Genomic DNA, 17,168 nt, shown 5'->3' with positions numbered 1-17,168 from the left:
AAAAAAAAAAAAAAAAAAAATTTAAAAAAAATAAATAAAAATAAACCACTTTTACGCGCCTGCCTGTTGGAGGATCCGCCTGTGGCGAGCCCATCTTTTTTTCCAGCCTTTATATACGCCGACTCGGCGCCCTTTTTTTGCCCTCGTGCCCCGTTGCCATTGTCCGTCTCTCGTTTGACGTCTACTACACTCGCTCATACATACGTTCGCTTTCAAACTCCACCGAATAATCTTAATCAACCATGAAGGCCTCTCTGCTGCTAACTGCCGGCCTGTCTGCCGCCAGCCCGCTCTCTCTAGCCATACGGGACTCCGGTCTCCAAGCTTGTAATCCCTCGGGTGCTACGTCATCGGCTTTGCCCAAGACAGGCTCGGAGCTATCCTCGTTGTACACCAGTCTCCTCTCCTCGGTGAAGGGGCAAAGCTTTTCCGTCAAGCAGACGCAAGATGGCGATGACAGTTCGGATTCGGGTTCTTTCTGCTGCGCCCAAGGCACGAGCTGCCTGACGCTGGCCGATTTCTCGATCCCGTTCTGCTACGACAAGTTCACTACCAACTACATTTTTCCAGACGGCTCGTCGGGCAACATTGTCTCTGGCAATTACAACAGGACCGACGGCTCATCAGTAAACCTCCTCACTGGTGACTACACGGACAATGGAACTTCGGGAAACATCTACTCCTCCGATGCCGCGGACAAGCCGAACACGGCAACATTGTCGATTCCTCCTCTGTACACTGCATCGGGTGTCGGTAGCGCCATTCCCATTAGTGCTCTCGGTACCATTGTTGTCTACACCACTACGGTCCCTGAAACTACGATCCAGCCCACGACAATCCCCGCCTCGACCGTCAAGGCCCTAACGGTTTCCGGGACAACCATCGCCGGCTCGACAACCGTTACCCCTACTACGATACCTGAAACTACTGTTCCCGCTACTACCATCACCAAAGCCACCACTATTCCGGCGCACGAGACTGTTGTTACGACTGTCCAGCCTGCAACTACGTCCGCCTCAGTCGCTTCGGCTGCCGCGGCCTCTGCTTCCGATGGTGCTGCACCAATTTTCGGTCCAGCCCCAATGGTCGTGTTTGGCGCCGTGGCGTACGCTTTCGCAGCATTGTAGCTGTGGTCCAGATCCTCGACTAGATCTATCGCTTGCGCTTTTTAGCCTCGATGTTAACGACTTACAACCCTGTTTTAATAGGAAAGGCATTGATTGAGGGCACGTGCTACGTTCAATACTGTACGATATCTGCTTTTGTCTTGATTGTTCCTTAGGTGAAGGAAATACCCCCATATTAATGGTTGGTTTTGTTAGATGTGCCCGTTTTAGGCGGTCTTGCTTCAGTGGTGTGGACTAGACTAGAACTTTATCAATATTCACTTTTACCCACCGATGTTTCCCAATTCGAACATTATTATACCTTGCTGTTGGCTAGATTATAGGTCGGGGAGGATACAGGCTTAACATTACACATGTAATGATCTTCGGCACAAGTGTAAAATGCGAAAGTCGATTTGATAGACAGCACGTAGGTAGCTTGCAAGCTTATAGTACCGGCAGCAATATGTGAACCGGTGTCTAAGTTGTCAGTATCAACTGCCTTCGCGCATAAGAGCGTTGTTTGTTAGCAGATTAAATAATGATGGCAAATATTCAAGTAAGCAGCCTGATACGATCTAAAGTCGGAGGATTTTTAAGCCTATTATCGTACTACGACGATCAGATCAAAGATATTTTATACTTTTTCTAATTTTTAATCAAGAACATACTACGTTCTCTCACCAGTCTTTTTTGCGGTCATTACCTGTTCACACTATCTCTATCGAACCAAATCGGATGGCCAGGGTATCATGCCTCCACCCCCTCCTTCGCCAGTTCAAGTTTGTTCATGGCGTCCTCGACGCTCGTACCCACGCTAACTTCTTGCTTGCCTTGTCCCTCAACACTGCCATCCGGCTGCGCTTCAACGTTCTTCGCGCCACCGGGGTATTTGGTACCCTTGTTCTTGACCTTCTTGACCTTCTTCTTGTCCTCCGCGACTGGGGGCGGGTAAGCCGTCTTCTCAATCTCTTGCCACTCCGGTGAAGCCGCAAAAGCCTTCTGAATGGGTGCAAGAAGCTTGTTGATAGCATCCGTGACACCGGACTTGAGGAGCTGGGGCGTCAGAATGTCGGCCTTGTAGTCATCGTGCAACTTCTGGACATCATGGTAGACCAATGGCTCTCCTTCTCTCCGCTCAACTGTGAAAATGGGCTTGCCACCCTCGAGGACACCCGCCGGCATCAAAACATATTCAATGAAAGACAGCAGACCATTGCCCTCGACCTTTTTGGGCTCGGCGAAAGCCTTCTTCAGCTTCTTCTTGACCAATTCAGGTCCATCCAGAAGATCAATCTTCGAGTCGGGATCCGAAGAAGACATCTTGTCACCCTGCACAGATCGTAAGCCCATTGATCGCCAAACCCGGCGCATTAATTGCTCACCTGAAGGCCTGGAACCATCTTGTTCATAAGATGTGCCCTCTCCTTGTAACCCAGTTTCGGCAGCGCCTCCTTCGCCAACGCAAAGATCTTCCTCTGATCCACGCCACCAAACTGCACATCCACGTCTAGGTACTGTTCGTCCAACGCCTGCATGAGTGGGTAAATCAAGCCGGACAGGAGGGGGTTGTCTGTCTGCTTGACGACTTCCGCGCCAGCCCTCTTCGCGTCATGCTCGGTCGTCATGGTGCTCAACCTGAGCAGGTCCATCATGTAATCGGGCGACTTCTGGTATTCGCTGCCGAGGACAAACTCAAGCCTGTCGACGGGCACATTGACGGCCTTGAGCGACTCGGTGATGACAAGCTTGTAGTACTTGGCGCGGTAGTTGACGAGCTCGATGGGGGCCTTGAGGTTGTCGAGGAAGGCGTGGATATCGGCGAGGAGGATCTTGACATGGCAGCCCGCCTGGAGGAACTGGGCAATCTTCAGCATGGGGACAAAGTAGCCGCAGTGCGGCCTGCCGGTCGTCGCCGTGCCCCAGTAAATTTTGAGAGGCCTGTCCTGCTTCTTGACGACATCGTCAATGATTTCGGGGTTCAGGCTCTCGGCCAGGTTCGCGTAGATGAGGGCTAGCTTCGCCTCCGGGGTCGTGGTGTCGGCCATGGTGGGGTTATTTGACCCCGCGGTTGTGCGCGAAAAGTGGGCGATTGGCAGGGGCAAAAGAAAAAGGCAGGCGCAGAATCGCGTTGCTGGTGGAGGGCAGGCGTCGGTGTGTCGAGGACGAGCAATTGTCGGGTATGACTGAATTCCCGCGACAGGCCTTCTGGGGGTGGTGCGATGAGTCTTCGAGTGGCGGCCCGTGCACCCGCGGCTACACTTTGGGACTTTTGTACCTAGGTACATTTATTGCTACCCGCTACCCTGCACCGTCAAACCGCTCCTCACCCTTTCTAACTACTCTTAGTGGGACGTGTCCCTTGCGCATTTGCAGCGTGATGACGCTTCCCATGCCATGCTTTAGAAGCTTGACTGCTCGGTCTGCCGCTTTTCGCCACACTTCTTCTCGTTGCCGACCACCCCTTGGCATCTTTTCCACCTCTTCGTCTGTCGCAAAGTCATCCACCGCAAGCTCCACGCTGTGACCGTGAAATATCGCCGCAAGGATTGCCATGACTTCAACCTGCGCGAATCGTCGACCCATGCAAGAGCGCTGGCCCTCGCTGAACGGCAGAAAGGCGCCACTCGCAGGCTTGAACAGAGGGCGTACTCCCCTGTCTCCGGCAGCTTTGTCCATCAGCCATCTCTCGGGCTTAAACTCATCGAGATCCTCACCCGCAGGCAGCGCGGAGACGTCTGGCCTTGTGGGCCAATACCTCGGGTTGTGATGTGTTGCAGGGACGTCGAGAGAAACGATGCACTCGGCCGGGATAACTACGCTTTGGCCATTCACCGTTAATGGCTGCGGACTGCCTCGCATTGTAGTTTTTGGTATTCCAGTGACCGATGGTACGAGGCGCATAGTCTCATACATGACTGCTGCTGTCATACCGTCCATCATTTTCGCAAAGTCCTGATCGTAGTCCCATTCGGCCACTGGCCGGTCTCCGAAAATTGCTGCAAGCTCTCTTTGGAGACTCCGCTGGCAAGTCACGTTGAGGGCAAGGAACACCAATGAGAAATGCATTGCGTTGGCGGTCGTCTCGTGGCCCGCAAGCATAAAGACGAATGCGTTACCGAGTATTTCCGATTCACTCAATTGCTGCTCTGGCATCTCGGATGAGGTAAGAGTTTCCCGATTGAGCCCCGCCCCTTTCATTACAGCACCTGTCGAAGCACGTCAGAATGCATCCAGTGGCAGCGCCTCTGACGAGGAAAGAAAAAACAAAAACAAAACATACCGAGTAAGTCGAGACCCTCCGTACTCTTACCCTCGCGTATCTCCGCCTTTTTCATCGTGTATAATTCAGTCATGTATTGTCCCCATTCGTCGTACGCTTGAGAGGCAATCCTCGGACCCTCGAAAGGCAAGACGTCTGAGCGTAGTCAGCTACAGCACGTTTGCTAGACATCTCGCAACCTGAGATCTGACCTCGAAGCCATCTTGGCAGTAGGGGAATCCATATAACATTCTTCATAAGCTTACTCATGGCTTCTTTGTACGACATGGCATGTCCAGGAGAAGGCTTCGTGCTGGAGAACTGCGCGTACGCATCCCCCTCTTTACCCGAGGACTCTTCGTGTGGCCATAGGACGCGCACACCGAAGCCTGCCTTGCTAATGATGTGCAAACTAACACTCATCATATCCGACTCAACGTCATTCACCGTCTCGCTTGAGGAATTACCATTTGTCCAATGGACGAGCAGTGCGCTTGCCTGACGCAAGCACTCATCCCATACAACACGGTTGTTCTTCTCGCTGAACGAAGGCGCCGTGATCTTGCGATGGCGACGCCAAGTCGAGCCCTCCGACACGACGACATTGGTACCGTACAGATTGACGTCCTTGTACCTCTCTAGCGGCTTCTGGAAATCCGCACGGCGGGCGGTGATGTCCGCGATTGCCTCAGCATTGGCAATGTAGCAGTGGTTCCCACCTGGTGCGACGAAGAGTATAGCGTCGCTTCCCATGGTGTTGAAGGGCTCGTACTTGCGCTCGTAGAGCCACTCGGGCTGCAAGTATGGAAGCCATGGGTGCGTCCACGTTGCTGGGAGCTTTTGCAGCAAGGGGAACCAAAAGTCCCCAGTGAGCATCCAGATGACGTTAAACTTGTCCCATGGTAGTAGGATGTATGGCAGGCCGGAGCGCTTGGCGGCGGCCAAGTTCGCGGCGAAGCATCTGTACGTGTTGCAGAGATAAAGCGTGGCCAGGGCAATCGCCGCTAGAAGGATGATGGAAGGCATGCAGAAGACGCTAACTTAGGGGCGGATGGGTCGGATCGGCTCGCTGATCACAGGGACGGGGCGGTGGGATCATAGAAGATGATGGGAGGTTGAGGGAGAATTGGAGGGATGTGTGGGTGTGTGTGTGCGGGTGTGGAAGCACGGAGGAAGGAGCCATGGCTGCCGTTGAACCCAAGGGGCAGTTACTAGTCCAACGGCACGCTAGTTAGAGAGAAGGCGGGGAGCTAGTATTGGTGGTAAGTGTATGTAGTAGCATTGCACAAGTACCCAGGTGTTTGTCTGTCGGGTTGTCTGTCGGGACTGTCTGTATGTTTGTCTGTCTGTACGATACGTGAAGTCGACGATGGATGGATGGATGGGTGGATGATAGGACGGGAGACTGATGAGAGGCACGCACGTGACTGGACGGCACTGCCACTGCCCGCTTGGATCAGGGCGGGCAGGGCAAGGGAAAAAAAAAAAAAAAAAAAAACGAGAGATCTCATATTTTAGCCGGTTAGGCGGGAATCTGACTCCTCCGTCTTCGTCTATCTTGCCTGACCCCACCGGGGAGCCGAAGAGCCTCGCCACTGAGGCGGTCTCAAGATTTCCCTCTCTCACACACCCACCCGCAGTATCAACAATGGCCAGCTCACCAGTCGTGTGACTGGGCGTGTCGTCCACGTGGAAACTGACCGCTGCTCGCCGTCGCCCCACCGCCTCGTTTCTTTTGCTGCCGAGCTGATCCGACGGCCGAGAAGGGCGCGCCAGTCGCAAGGCCCCAGACGGGCCCCGATGCTGCCCCCGGCACTGCACGCCTCGCCCAGCGCTGACACTGCATGGCCGCGCTACAGGATTCCAAGGCCCAGAAAGCCGGGTCCTTTGATTGCCCAGGCCGGAGATGCGGTGCTTGTGCGAGTCGTGTCGCCCGCGCAAACCTCACCCGCCGCGCCAAAAGCTTGCAACGCCCACCACTCGACGCGTTCCTGATCTCCGCGCATGCCTGCTCGCAAGCTCCGGTGCTTCAGCTTCGCCCCGCTTCCTGTCCGTCCGCAAGCCCGCCTGCGCCCTCGCCCGCCAGCGCCACGCTCTAGCGCCGCCCTGCTCTTCTGAGCTCCTCGACTCCCCTTCCATGATCGTCAACCGTCTGATCACCCCCTTGGAGCAGGCTTTTCCAGCTCCATGGTAAGAGGCTGTCTCTCCCGCCTGGCTTCCGGCAACGTCTGGCCCTTCCTCGGTCCTCCCTCCTCGCGACCCTCCCGCCGCCTCCTCGTGTCTTGCATGATTTGCTTGCCTTCGACGTAGCAACTCCCTCGCTTGGCGCTGATCGAGCCAGCGCCGGATCCTTGCCCTCGACACTGTTAGCTATGACGCGCATTGGGCCCTCTCATTTCCCTTCTGTAGACTGACTTGCTGGAAGCCTTCCTCGCACCATAGGTCGTCCTTTGTCTTGCCTATCTGAACATCGGGCCCCAGTGCGCATGGCCAGGTCCGTTGCGCCAACATAAGCATGGAAGCCGATGGTCCAGACGTCAAACGTCCCCGTTTGGATCCTCACTACCCTCACACTGCGCCTCCTCCTCCTCCTCCTCCTCCTCCTCCTCCGCCTGCTGCTGCTGCACAGCGCCTGCTTCATCAGTATCCTGAGCCACAGCATCCCCACTATCCTCCCCATACGCTGCCGCCGCCACCGCTCCAAGCTCAGCCGCAATCCTTGCCGGGCACGCCTCTTGGCCCTCGAGCCCCGCGAGCCCTGCCAGAGCCCGTTGGCTACCAGCATCCGCAACACCGACCAGTCAATGCGCCGCCGGTGAGTGTGCCTCCCTCGAGATCGTACTCCCTCGAGTCCCTCTCGCGGCCGCCCAGCAACCCGAACCAACCTTCGCCCATCGACACCCGGCCACGTCCAATCGCTGTAACTGGGCCACCGGACAGCACACACCCTCCCATGGAACATGGACACCACCCAGGCGCGTATCAAAACCCTGAGCCTCACATGAACGGCACCGGTCAGCCGGCCTACCCCCCGCCGCCGACTCCTCACCATCAATACAATGGCCCACCATTAGGTCCCACCCAAGGCTACCATCCTTCACCCTATCCTCAACCCAGCATGTACGCTCCAGGCACAGACTACGTTGGTGCTAGCCGGAAGCGCCAGGTGCGAGCTGTTCAGGTGCGTCATGACCAGCATTTTTTATTTTTCTAGTTTTTTTTCTTATCTTTCCTTTTTCTTTTCTCCCTGGTAATTTCGATATATTTTGTTTTCCTTCACTGACGCAGGTACAGGCCTGCAACAATTGCCGAAATCGCAAGCAGAAGTGCGACGAAGCAAGACCTTGTCAGTTCTGCCGTGAATCCGGGCTCAAGTGCGAGTACAAGGAAGTACCGCCACCAAAGTAAGTTAGAAGCCTGCGCCGTTGCCGAGAGCGCACTACTCACCCACACACCATTGACAGGCAAGATCGCACTTTGCACGACATTTCGACGAAGCTTGCCATGCTCGTGGATCAGTTCTCGCCCATTCCAAGTCGACTTGACAGAATAGAGCGGCAACTTCGAGGTCAGCAGAGTGGAGATGGTACGCTACAGACTCCATCTGACCAGTTTCCTGCGCCCACGCCTGTTGTTGCGGAAGAAGCTGAAGGAAGTGTGTATGATCCAGTCCGAGAAAACACCTCGTCGGAACCGCCACCGCACACAGCAGCCAGGACATTAGCCGGGCCGAAATTCTCAGCGCCGCCTCCGAACGCGACTTCGCCTGAAAGCAGCAAACAAAGCCAAGTGCCGGATATCTTTGAAGGAGAAATCACGTTACCCGCCGACCACACCACTTCCGCCCATCAACTTCTATCTGAGTGGGAATCCATGGAGCCATTCTTTAGAGACGTATGTCCTACCGGAGCCAACTATGCGAGGGAAGAGGAGGAAAACCGTGGACTCTTGCGGCTGTATGGAAGGGGCGAAGGAGAAGATATGTATGACGGCGGACACGGTGGCAGCCCTGCGGCAGATACCACGGAGGACGACACGACACCTGCTCCTTCTCCAAGGGACAGCAACGGCTGGGGCTTTGGGTTCACGCCCACCGCAGGCGTTGAGGTCCATCGCTCGTCACCGCAGGACTGGGGTGGTCTCAATCCAGATGGCACCTTGAAGCTGGATCTACGGACAATTAGGCGTCTGCATCAGAGCTATCTGCAACACATCCATCCGTTGCAACCATTTTTGGACAAGGGGCGCTTGAGCGTCATGGTGGAGAACTTCATCGCTCGTTACAGCCCGGATCCACCAGCGCCCGGAAATGTCGGCCCTCGATCGCCGTTTGCCGTGCCTGGAGATCAATATGGGGATCGCTATGGTAGCGTACCCCTAAAGAGGAAACGGTCCAACAACGGCTTGGTCCCTGGCCAGGACGGAGGGACGCCGCCCAGACGCATGCAAGTGGAGCGGTCTATCGGAAACGCGATAGTCCTTCTGGTCTTCGCTCTAGGAAGGATTTGCGAGCACAAGACACATCTATCCGGTCCGATCGGCGGCCCGACCACCGCGATAGGCAGTGGACTTCAGCCATCAGTGGATTCGCCGCCAACTGCGATCAAGCCATCTCCTGCGTCATCACATTCAACGCTCGCCAGCATTCCATCACCAGGTTTCGATGGTCCAACACGCTTTACGTCACGACGATCATCCGCAGAGCATCTCCCAAGCTTCGAAAAGCGAGACTTCACCGCGAGGAACATTGACGTCACCCCTGGCCTTGCGTACTATGCCTATGCGGTTGAGATTCTGGGCGCAGTACACGGTGGAAATGACCTTTCCCACGGTCAAGCCGGTGTTTTGGCGGCGCTCTATATGGGGCAGCTTGCGAGGGTAATGGAAAGCTGGGGCTGGATTTGCTACGCATGCAGAGTGTGTGGCGTCTTGATTGATAAGTATGGAGTCTGTCCATTCCGTTTACAAAAAACGTTACTGATTCATAATTAGGGACAAAGATGCGTTGCGCCCTGATGCACCCGACGAGCCGTCAAGCAGCATGGATCTACGGAAGGTTATGCCTGGCGTGACGACGGATCGCCGGAAGAGGAACCTGATGAAATTCCTTTTCTGGACATGCTTGCAGTTGGAGAGGTGAGTAAATTCACCACAACAGTTTGTGAAGATACTAATCGAATAGCGATATCCTTGCCGAGATGAGCCATCTTCGCCCTAGCGGAATATCAAAAGACGAAGAGCGCATTGGACTCCCTAGCCAGATATATCCCGATATGCCGTTGGATCCTCCCGAAGAGATGAATTGGCTTTATTACTCAGCACAAATTCAGCTTCGTAAGATCTTGAACCGCACCCATCTGGCTCTCTACAGTAAACGTATGCATTTCTTCAAGCGGTAAAAAGGATGGTTCGGGCTGACATCAAGTAGAAGCACGGAAAAAGTCGTTCTGGGCCTCCCTAAAGGACGATCAACTCGAGGAGCAGCTACAAGGGTGGCGCGATACTCTGCCACAGTGGCTGCAATGGGACGATGCCGACGATCCCGCCCTGGACATAAATACGGCACGCATGCGAGCCAAATACTACGGAGCGAAGTACATCATCACTAGGCCAGTTCTGCACTGGGCGGTCCAGCAAAAGGATCCGCCCAGATGGATGGTGAAGATGTACGTGCCGTCGTCTGATAGCTCGAGCTCGCCGGACGAACCACCACGATTTCCCATGGACACGAACGCCGAAGCGCGGTGGCACAAGGTCATCAGCACCAGCAAACGTTGCGTCGATGCTGCTATCCAAAGCACGCTTGCCTTTGATGGGGTCGAGAGCCCCTCACAGCGGCTCATCGTCACCAACATCTACGGCACAGCTCATGCGTAAGTTTTCACACGTGGCTCGCCGCCCAGCGAAGAGCGATATGGCTGACGTTTCCACCAGACAATTCGGCAACATGCTCGTTTTGGCAGCTGTCCGCAGATCATGGCTCCGCGACCTGATACCGTTGGCACGCCTCAACGAATTGATGGAACGAACCATTAAGTTCCTGCGCCGCTTAATCCCGATCTCACCAACGATGCGCGTCGACGTCGCCATCCTCGAGAACACGCAGAAGTGCGTCAACGGCGAGAAGTCTGATTCGGCGTCGGTCGAGGCGTCATTTGGCGCATAGTCAAGGTTCTGAACTTGGATTGAGAAACGAAAAATGAGGCGCCGGCTGTCGCGAGGCGCGCAAAAACCTCAGGCAGCGAAGCCGCCACTGTCACGCGCAGCAGCGTTGCCTCGCTTCGCCTCGTGTTTCTCCGCAACCCCTCGCGCCCCCGGCGCTTAAGCCACTGCGCTGCGCCGTTGGTCGAGAGCAAGTCTCTTTGTTTCCTTTTGATGCGTGCCATCTTCTGCAACATATACCCGATCTACATATCCCTGGAGGCTCAGTGCGGTGGCCCTTGACGATCGAAGTCTTTGTCTACATGCATGGTTGCGCGGCGCCTGGTCCCGGCATAGGTTTGCTTTTTCGCTCATCGCAATATCTTTTGTTTTCTTTTTTGTCTTGTGATGTATATCATACGTATCGGGCGGGCAGCGATGTCTTGGCATTACTCGGTGTTGATCATCTATCTCACTTTCCTTTTTTGTCTATTTTTTATTTTTATTTTTTATTTTTTTTTATTTTTTTCGACGCGAGCACATATTTGGTCTGGGGCGCGGGAAGCCGAGGGGCAAAAGAGGGCGCGGTGCTGGACCGTTGACCGCTTCGCCCATCGCACCCCGCTCGGGCCGCAATCACCACCGGCACAACAACGCCCACCTCAGGGCTTTTTCTCGGGCGAGCACAAAACGCACGTCCAACGCACCTGATGACGCATTCTCGAAACCTATGAAACGGCGGCGACAAGGGCGGCCATGTCGATGCGTGACGCGCGCGTTTTCCGCCGACGAATCGGTACTTTGTATTTGGTAGTACATGCTGGGCCGTTTGTGCGACTCCGGGTTGGCCGCTCCCTTACCGATGTCCGCCGACGGTCCTTTCTTCAGAGATCTGGAGCTGGACGAACCGCCCGTGACAGGAAACGGGTCGCTGCCCCCGCACACGCGGGTATTGCTCATGCAGCCACCGGGCATTGACGCATCATCGCGGCCATGGATCACTTCCCGTGTGGACAGAAGTTTGCAGCGACACGAATCTTGCCGTGCATCAATCTACTCACTGCCTCTTCTAGCCGCTTCAACACGATGGGGCCATGCAGCCACGGCACGGCTCGAAGCGTCGTCCACCCGGCGTACAAACACCATACTAATCAATTTAACCCTTGCCGCGCTAAGGAAGAAAAAATAAAAAAATAAAAAATAAAAATTCAAATCCCAGCTCCATCACAGTGCTCAATGTACAAAGACCCCGCTCGTGCTGGTCCTCGTTTATTTTTGGACAATGCTCTGGGAACTGGAATCCGTGTATGAGTGAGCGAGCGTGTCCGAGACCTCCACGGCACTCTTCCTAGCGTGGCTGCCGCGTGGTGTGCCTAGGCAAGCGGGGTCTTGCATCCTGTGTCGGACGTTACACCTATACTTTGTGTAGCAGGCTAGACGCGCTTCTCACACACCGTCAATCACCTCCCGCTTTTCCAGCGGCTTTCCCGCCGCTGCAGCACGCGTGTTTGTAATTTCCCACTCGAATTCTCGCAGCGATCGCAGCTCGCTGCTCATAAACAGCCCGCCGATGAGCCCGTCCAACACGCCAGCTGCAAGGCCTAACGTGCTCACCAGCATCAATATGAAAGCGACGTAGTTGTGCGGCGCCCACCACACGCCGACAAGACACGCTATGGCGAGGGCAAGCTGCCCCCCGAAATGAGAAAGGCGCAGGCGCCGTTGACGGTACTCGCGCGCTCTATACTTGTGTATCATGGCGAGGATCTCGTCATAAACGGGCAGTGGAAGGAATGAAGAAGAAAGAGGGTCAACATCAGAAGTGGGGGTTACCGCAGAGTCGGCGTCTGAGGCGGCATTGCGCACTAGGGTAGCCTCGATGGAGAAGTGATCACTGAGAGAGCAGCGAAGGGTAGGGTGGCGACCTGTTATGCCTACTTTTGCCGTCTCGAGACCCCATGCTCCCTTGGACGTTTGGAGAGGGTCGGTGCCAGAAGTAGGCGCGACTGGACTTTGCTCTCCACTGGAGAAGAAGATGTAGTCCAATCTTTTCGCTCGTGGATCATCCACCGTGGGCTCGATTTCTATCGGCTCTCCCTTTTCCAGTCTCTTCCTGTGTGCTTCGTTCCACCTCCAAGTGTTCAGTGCACTGTCGCAAGTTGCGCCGTTCTCCGTGATGTTGAACTCGGCATTCGGCATAGGCTTGCCTCGCCTTTTCTCAACAGCATCCCTAGCCGCGCCAACCGAAGAGTCCGGGTGCAACAACCTCCATATGTCTCTGACCGGTGAATGTGTCTCTATGAGGCGGTGCGCAAGCGACAGAGGAATCATGTTGAAGTCGCCCAGACCGATGACCAAGTGACCACGTTCGGCAGCTCCACGCATCAGCTTTGTTATCTCCCAGGCCTGAGCGGTGCGATGACATATGTAGGAATCGTTTGGCTCGCTCTCGTACGGTGCGTGTAGCTACATGGAAGGTGGTGTCAGTCGTCCGACTCCCCAGTCCCTCCTGGCAGTAGCACTCACATGCGTGCAAAACACCTCCGCAACATCCTTCTTTGCCGGGCCAAACCTGATTCTTGCGCAAGCAACGCCCTTGCCCACAAACCAGTCGCCCCTGAAGAAAGCGGTCGGTCTTCCATTGAGCGAGTATCGAACCATACTGCTATCCTCGATGGGCCATCTCGACAGAATTGCCAGGCCTCCGCCGAAGATGCCACTATGGTAAAATTTGCCATATGGAAGGAAGTCCTGAGTCCTTTCACGGATGGCTAAGTAGTCCTGCCTGGTCCAGCATTCTTGCAAGCCGACGATGTCGGGGCGCGGGGAGACGTCGGCGAGCTGGTTGCCGATTTCTGACAGGCGTTCGTTGCGGTACTTGGAGATGAATTTCAGACCCCAGCAGTTGAGGCTAAGGATGTTTAAACGCGAGGGGGCGTCCCGAGCCATTGGGAATATAGATAGCAAACAATGCGTCGTGCGGGATGCCACCACGTATGTACCAACGGTGATGTCAGTCAGGAACAGCTTCGGCGATTGGAAACCCCCGACGCTCTGCCTTCCACTCCCGCCGCATCGCATTAATCAATCCGCGCCGAAACCACCATGAATCATACCGACGCGCCGTCTTTCGAAAGGCGGCGTTCCAACGAGGACTATGACGGGCCCTCGGGCGACCGTTCGCCATTTCAAGCTCCAGATGCCGACGAACTGAATGAGCGCCCCACGCCGCGCCAGTACGCCGACGCCGACATGGAAGACGCGCGCGACAGGAGCAGGTCTCCTTCTCGGTCCAGATCTCAATCCAGACAGTCGTCATCCTCGCGATCGCCGCCGCCGGAACGCTCGCCAAGCGTCGACCTGCCGGACAAACCAACGGAGCTGCGATACAAGGCAAAGTTGAAGCTTGGAGGTCACAAAAAAGGCGTGTCTTGCGTAAGATTCTCTCCGGATGGGCGATGGATAGCCAGTTCCTGTAAAGTTACCACTGTCTTGCTGTAGTTTCATCATCATTGACTTCTGGAATGCAGCCGCGGACGCTACGATTAAGATTTGGGACGCGAATACCGGAAAACTACAACACACTCTCGAAGGCCACATGGCTGGTATTTCCATAGTCGCATGGGCGCCAGACTCAAGGATAATTGCATCTGGCTCGGACGACAAATACATCAGGCTGTGGGACGCCATCACGGGCAAGGACTTGTCGGTTCCTTTTGTAGGCCACCACAACTACGTATACTCCCTGGCCATCTCGCCAAAGGGCAACATGCTTGTCAGCGGCTCCTATGACGAGGCTGTGTTCCTGTGGGACGTCCGCACGGCACGTGTCATGCGCTCGCTTCCCGCACACTCTGACCCGGTTGGCGGCGTCGACTTTGTGCGCGACGGCACAATGGTCGTCAGCTGCTCCAGCGACGGCCTAATCCGTGTCTGGGACACATCGACTGGCCAGTGCCTGCGCACCCTTGTCCATGAAGACAACGCTCCCGTGACTTCCGTCCGCTTCTCGCCCAATGGAAAATACATACTCGCGTGGACACTGGACTCCTCCATCCGGTTATGGGACTACATCACTGGCAAGGGCAAATGCGTCAAAACGTACCAGGGCCATCAGAACAGCAAGTACAGCTTGACTGGCGCGTTTGGAGTTTACGGTACAGCACCCTACCAGTACGCTTTCATAGCCAGCGGCAGCGAGGACGGCAGCGTCATCCTGTGGGACGTTAGCAGCAAGAACATCATGCAAAAGCTAGAGGGCCATGAGGGGCCAGTCTTGAGCGTGGACACGCACCCCACGGAGCCCTGGATTGTGAGCGCCAGCTTGGACAGAACTATCAGGATCTGGAAAATGGAGTCCGATGCTCCTCCGCAGCCCACAGAGAGTGGACCGTGAGCTACCAAAAGAAAACAGCCATCGTAATGATTCCTTTTTGGCGTATGGTCACCAAGAATCTTGCGTCGGTATATGTAAGTCTTTGGCGCCATGAGTGGTAGGGTCAGAGGTGGCATATAAGAGCCCATAGCGTTTGGGCAGACCTGATGATGCATGCACTCGAGAGCTTGGAGGTCTTCGATTCCTATAGATACCCATATTTTGATAGAAGAAAACAACTTTTTGTGTGCACAGTTCCTGCAAATGTTCACTCACGTCAAGAGACTAACTTCCGTCACGGTCAAAAAAGATTTACCGTCTAGCGAGATTGGGAAGGATATAAGCAGTCCCTATGGAATAGTCCTTGACTAGCTATAAACCTGGGCCCGGTATATGGACGAGAATGTTTTCAAGCACATACATACTATAGTCATCTTGACTGTATTTCTTCTTCCACTCCACATAAACATCATTATCTCGGAAGGCAGTGAATCTAGCTTGACGATGACGGACGTTAGTCCTTTGCATTAAGCTATGATGTGGTGCTATTTCATCGCAGCAAAGAACTCTCCGCTCCTTAACAGCAGTGAGCATAACACCCTTATCCCGTAAAAATATAGCTATTTTGTCTGTGCCTTCGCTCGCGTGGTAACCCCACTTCCCGCATGCCAGTAGCAAACATCAAATAGCCTCCAACGCCATCCGCCCAAATGCTCTAGCAGTTAAGCCATTGACCATATTAACGCCCAATTTTCAGTCGTCTTAGGGACTTATGCCCTACAATTGATCGCGCTTCAGATGCATGTGAGCAACTTCAAGCCGTAGCCCTAGGCTTGGCCTTGGCCGCCTTTTTCTCTTGAGCCGCAACCTTCTGCTTCTTTTTCTTGTCGGCAAGCTTCTCGTCGTTCTTTCGCTTGAGACTAGCTTGCTCCTCAGCAGTCTTCGGAACTGGCTTGAAGAATCCCTCTAAGCGGCTCTGCTGTGCGCTCTTCAGGTTTTTCTGCAATCTTGCTGCACCACTGCGAACGCGATCCTCATTGAAGCCCTTCTCCTCGACGAGGAACTTGATGAGGCCATCGACGTCTGGCGCATCCCATTTGAAATTACAGTCAGGGTGGTCAGCGTCCCGAACCTCGGGCTCAAGGAACAAGAGACGGGCATCCTGGTAAGGCCAATCTTCAGGAAGCGTGTACTTCTTGGAGGTCTCGAAATGCTTGACGACGCCTTCCAGATCCTTGTGTTCGCGGATGAGCTTGAGCGCGGTGCTAGGGCCGATCCCCTTAACGGGGTCAACGTAATCGCAACCGAGAAGGATGCAAAGATCGATGAACTAATTAAAAAGTTAGAACGACCCTAACCAAAGTAATGCGGTATTAAACATACCTGTTTCCTGTCCATCTGCAATCCCTCCAAAACCCTGTCGAGATGTATCTCTTGGATGGGCTCCTTCCTCTGCTCACTGAACGTGAGGTGGCGGAGGAGGACTGGCGAGTCGAACGTCAAAGTGTCCATATCTTCCGAGGCTGCCGCATAAACCTTTCCGGCTCGCGCGAGTACGGCACACTGAGCTTCGGCTTCGGTAGGAGCGATGATGTACGGAACCCCCATAAGTGTCAGCAAGCGCTGACATTCGGCGTTGTGCTCCCGCGTCACTCGGACTGTTCTCCTAGAGAATTTCTCCACCTCCTCGGCTGTACCAGTCTCCTTGGCTTCCTCGTGGGATTCTTGCGCCTCGGACTTGCGTTGGAATCGCTTGGCCAATTCGCCAGACTTGAGCTTGGGAGGCGCGCCATCGAAGACGTAGAGCGGCTTGATTCCATTGTCGACCATGCGCAGAGTGCGGTAGAACATGCCCATGAGGTGTGAAGTGGTCTCGCCGGTCTCGTTCATGAGCTGCTGGCCGTCGGAGCGCACGGCGATCAAAAAGCTGTAGATGCTCATGGAGGCGTCAATCGCGACCTTGCGGCCGAACTGGTTTTTGATCTCGCCCGTCTTGACGGCATCTGGTGAGTTTTCGGAGATGATCTGGAAGAGGTGCTTGATACCCATCTTGGCTCGGTACCTAGTGGGGGTTGCGACAAGGGAAGGTTGAAGAGAGAGAGAGAAAGACAGAGGTGGGCTGCAGGCAGCGCGGAAATGACGCCAGTCGCAGGAAGGCGCGTCTCGCTCGTTCACCACGCGTTTCGAGCCTAGCGCGCCGCGGAGCTCAGCCCTACAACCAATGAGGCAGGCCACGCCGTGCGAAATAGGCAAGTCTAACAGAAGAATGCTTTGGTTCTCTCTA

At 54.8% G+C, this 17,168-nt stretch overlaps 9 protein-coding genes across 9 annotated transcripts; 5 read left to right on the top strand and 4 right to left on the bottom strand.

The window, feature by feature from the left end:
- Positions 1 to 239: 239 nt before the first annotated feature.
- K452DRAFT_211951 (uncharacterized protein) lies at positions 240 to 914 on the top strand (the record flags this gene model as incomplete). The annotated part of the gene is made up of 1 exon (XM_033536188.1): positions 240 to 914. A coding segment is annotated over one exon (675 nt), but the record flags the coding sequence as incomplete, so codon positions are not given.
- Positions 915 to 1,691: 777 nt separating this feature from the next.
- K452DRAFT_354657 (uncharacterized protein) lies at positions 1,692 to 3,290 on the bottom strand. The gene is made up of 2 exons (XM_033545904.1): positions 2,492 to 3,290; positions 1,692 to 2,438 (listed from the first exon to the last, which is right to left on the bottom strand). Exons 1-2 carry the CDS (start codon positions 3,152 to 3,154, stop codon positions 1,857 to 1,859), a joined length of 1,245 nt encoding a protein of 414 aa, XP_033402920.1. The 5' UTR covers positions 3,155 to 3,290; the 3' UTR covers positions 1,692 to 1,856.
- An 81-nt stretch (positions 3,291 to 3,371) lies between these two features.
- K452DRAFT_348009 (uncharacterized protein) lies at positions 3,372 to 5,866 on the bottom strand. Its single transcript, XM_033545511.1, has 3 exons — positions 4,581 to 5,866; positions 4,390 to 4,524; positions 3,372 to 4,315 (listed from the first exon to the last, which is right to left on the bottom strand). The coding sequence occupies exons 1-3, from the start codon at positions 5,392 to 5,394 to the stop codon at positions 3,408 to 3,410; spliced, it is 1,857 nt and encodes a 618-aa protein (XP_033402919.1). The 5' UTR covers positions 5,395 to 5,866; the 3' UTR covers positions 3,372 to 3,407.
- A 1,604-nt stretch (positions 5,867 to 7,470) lies between these two features.
- Positions 7,471 to 8,120, top strand: K452DRAFT_282191 (uncharacterized protein). The gene is made up of 3 exons (XM_033539547.1): positions 7,471 to 7,549; positions 7,663 to 7,954; positions 8,039 to 8,120. The coding sequence occupies exons 1-2, from the start codon at positions 7,487 to 7,489 to the stop codon at positions 7,774 to 7,776; spliced, it is 177 nt and encodes a 58-aa protein (XP_033402918.1). The 5' UTR covers positions 7,471 to 7,486; the 3' UTR covers positions 7,777 to 7,954; positions 8,039 to 8,120.
- Positions 7,728 to 10,683, top strand: K452DRAFT_3403 (uncharacterized protein). Its single transcript, XM_033545337.1, has 5 exons — positions 7,728 to 9,308; positions 9,361 to 9,504; positions 9,551 to 9,744; positions 9,797 to 10,241; positions 10,303 to 10,683. Exons 1-5 carry the CDS (start codon positions 7,873 to 7,875, stop codon positions 10,532 to 10,534), a joined length of 2,451 nt encoding a protein of 816 aa, XP_033402917.1. The 5' UTR covers positions 7,728 to 7,872; the 3' UTR covers positions 10,535 to 10,683.
- On the top strand, positions 10,684 to 11,219 carry K452DRAFT_3404 (uncharacterized protein). The gene has a single exon (XM_033545342.1). The coding sequence runs from the start codon at positions 10,833 to 10,835 to the stop codon at positions 11,109 to 11,111; it is 279 nt and encodes a 92-aa protein (XP_033402916.1). The 5' UTR covers positions 10,684 to 10,832; the 3' UTR covers positions 11,112 to 11,219.
- Positions 11,220 to 11,955: 736 nt separating this feature from the next.
- Positions 11,956 to 13,458, bottom strand: K452DRAFT_293669 (uncharacterized protein; the record flags this gene model as incomplete). Its single annotated transcript, XM_033541603.1, has 2 exons — positions 11,956 to 12,975; positions 13,036 to 13,458. 2 exons carry the CDS (start codon positions 13,456 to 13,458, stop codon positions 11,956 to 11,958), a joined length of 1,443 nt encoding a protein of 480 aa, XP_033402915.1.
- A 129-nt stretch (positions 13,459 to 13,587) lies between these two features.
- K452DRAFT_261506 (uncharacterized protein) lies at positions 13,588 to 15,135 on the top strand. Its single transcript, XM_033538580.1, has 2 exons — positions 13,588 to 13,984; positions 14,040 to 15,135. Exons 1-2 carry the CDS (start codon positions 13,615 to 13,617, stop codon positions 14,903 to 14,905), a joined length of 1,236 nt encoding a protein of 411 aa, XP_033402914.1. The 5' UTR covers positions 13,588 to 13,614; the 3' UTR covers positions 14,906 to 15,135.
- A 249-nt stretch (positions 15,136 to 15,384) lies between these two features.
- On the bottom strand, positions 15,385 to 16,956 carry K452DRAFT_354652 (uncharacterized protein). Its single transcript, XM_033545903.1, has 2 exons — positions 16,268 to 16,956; positions 15,385 to 16,214 (listed from the first exon to the last, which is right to left on the bottom strand). Exons 1-2 carry the CDS (start codon positions 16,931 to 16,933, stop codon positions 15,699 to 15,701), a joined length of 1,182 nt encoding a protein of 393 aa, XP_033402913.1. The 5' UTR covers positions 16,934 to 16,956; the 3' UTR covers positions 15,385 to 15,698.
- Between the last annotated feature and the right edge of the window lie 212 nt (positions 16,957 to 17,168).

This window comes from Aplosporella prunicola (assembly GCF_010093885.1).
Source record: "Aplosporella prunicola CBS 121167 unplaced genomic scaffold K452scaffold_1, whole genome shotgun sequence".
NCBI classification, from domain to species: domain Eukaryota; kingdom Fungi; phylum Ascomycota; class Dothideomycetes; order Botryosphaeriales; family Aplosporellaceae; genus Aplosporella; species Aplosporella prunicola.
Note: the sequence above shows the minus strand (reverse complement) of the source record. Positions and strands in the feature narration are given on the sequence as shown.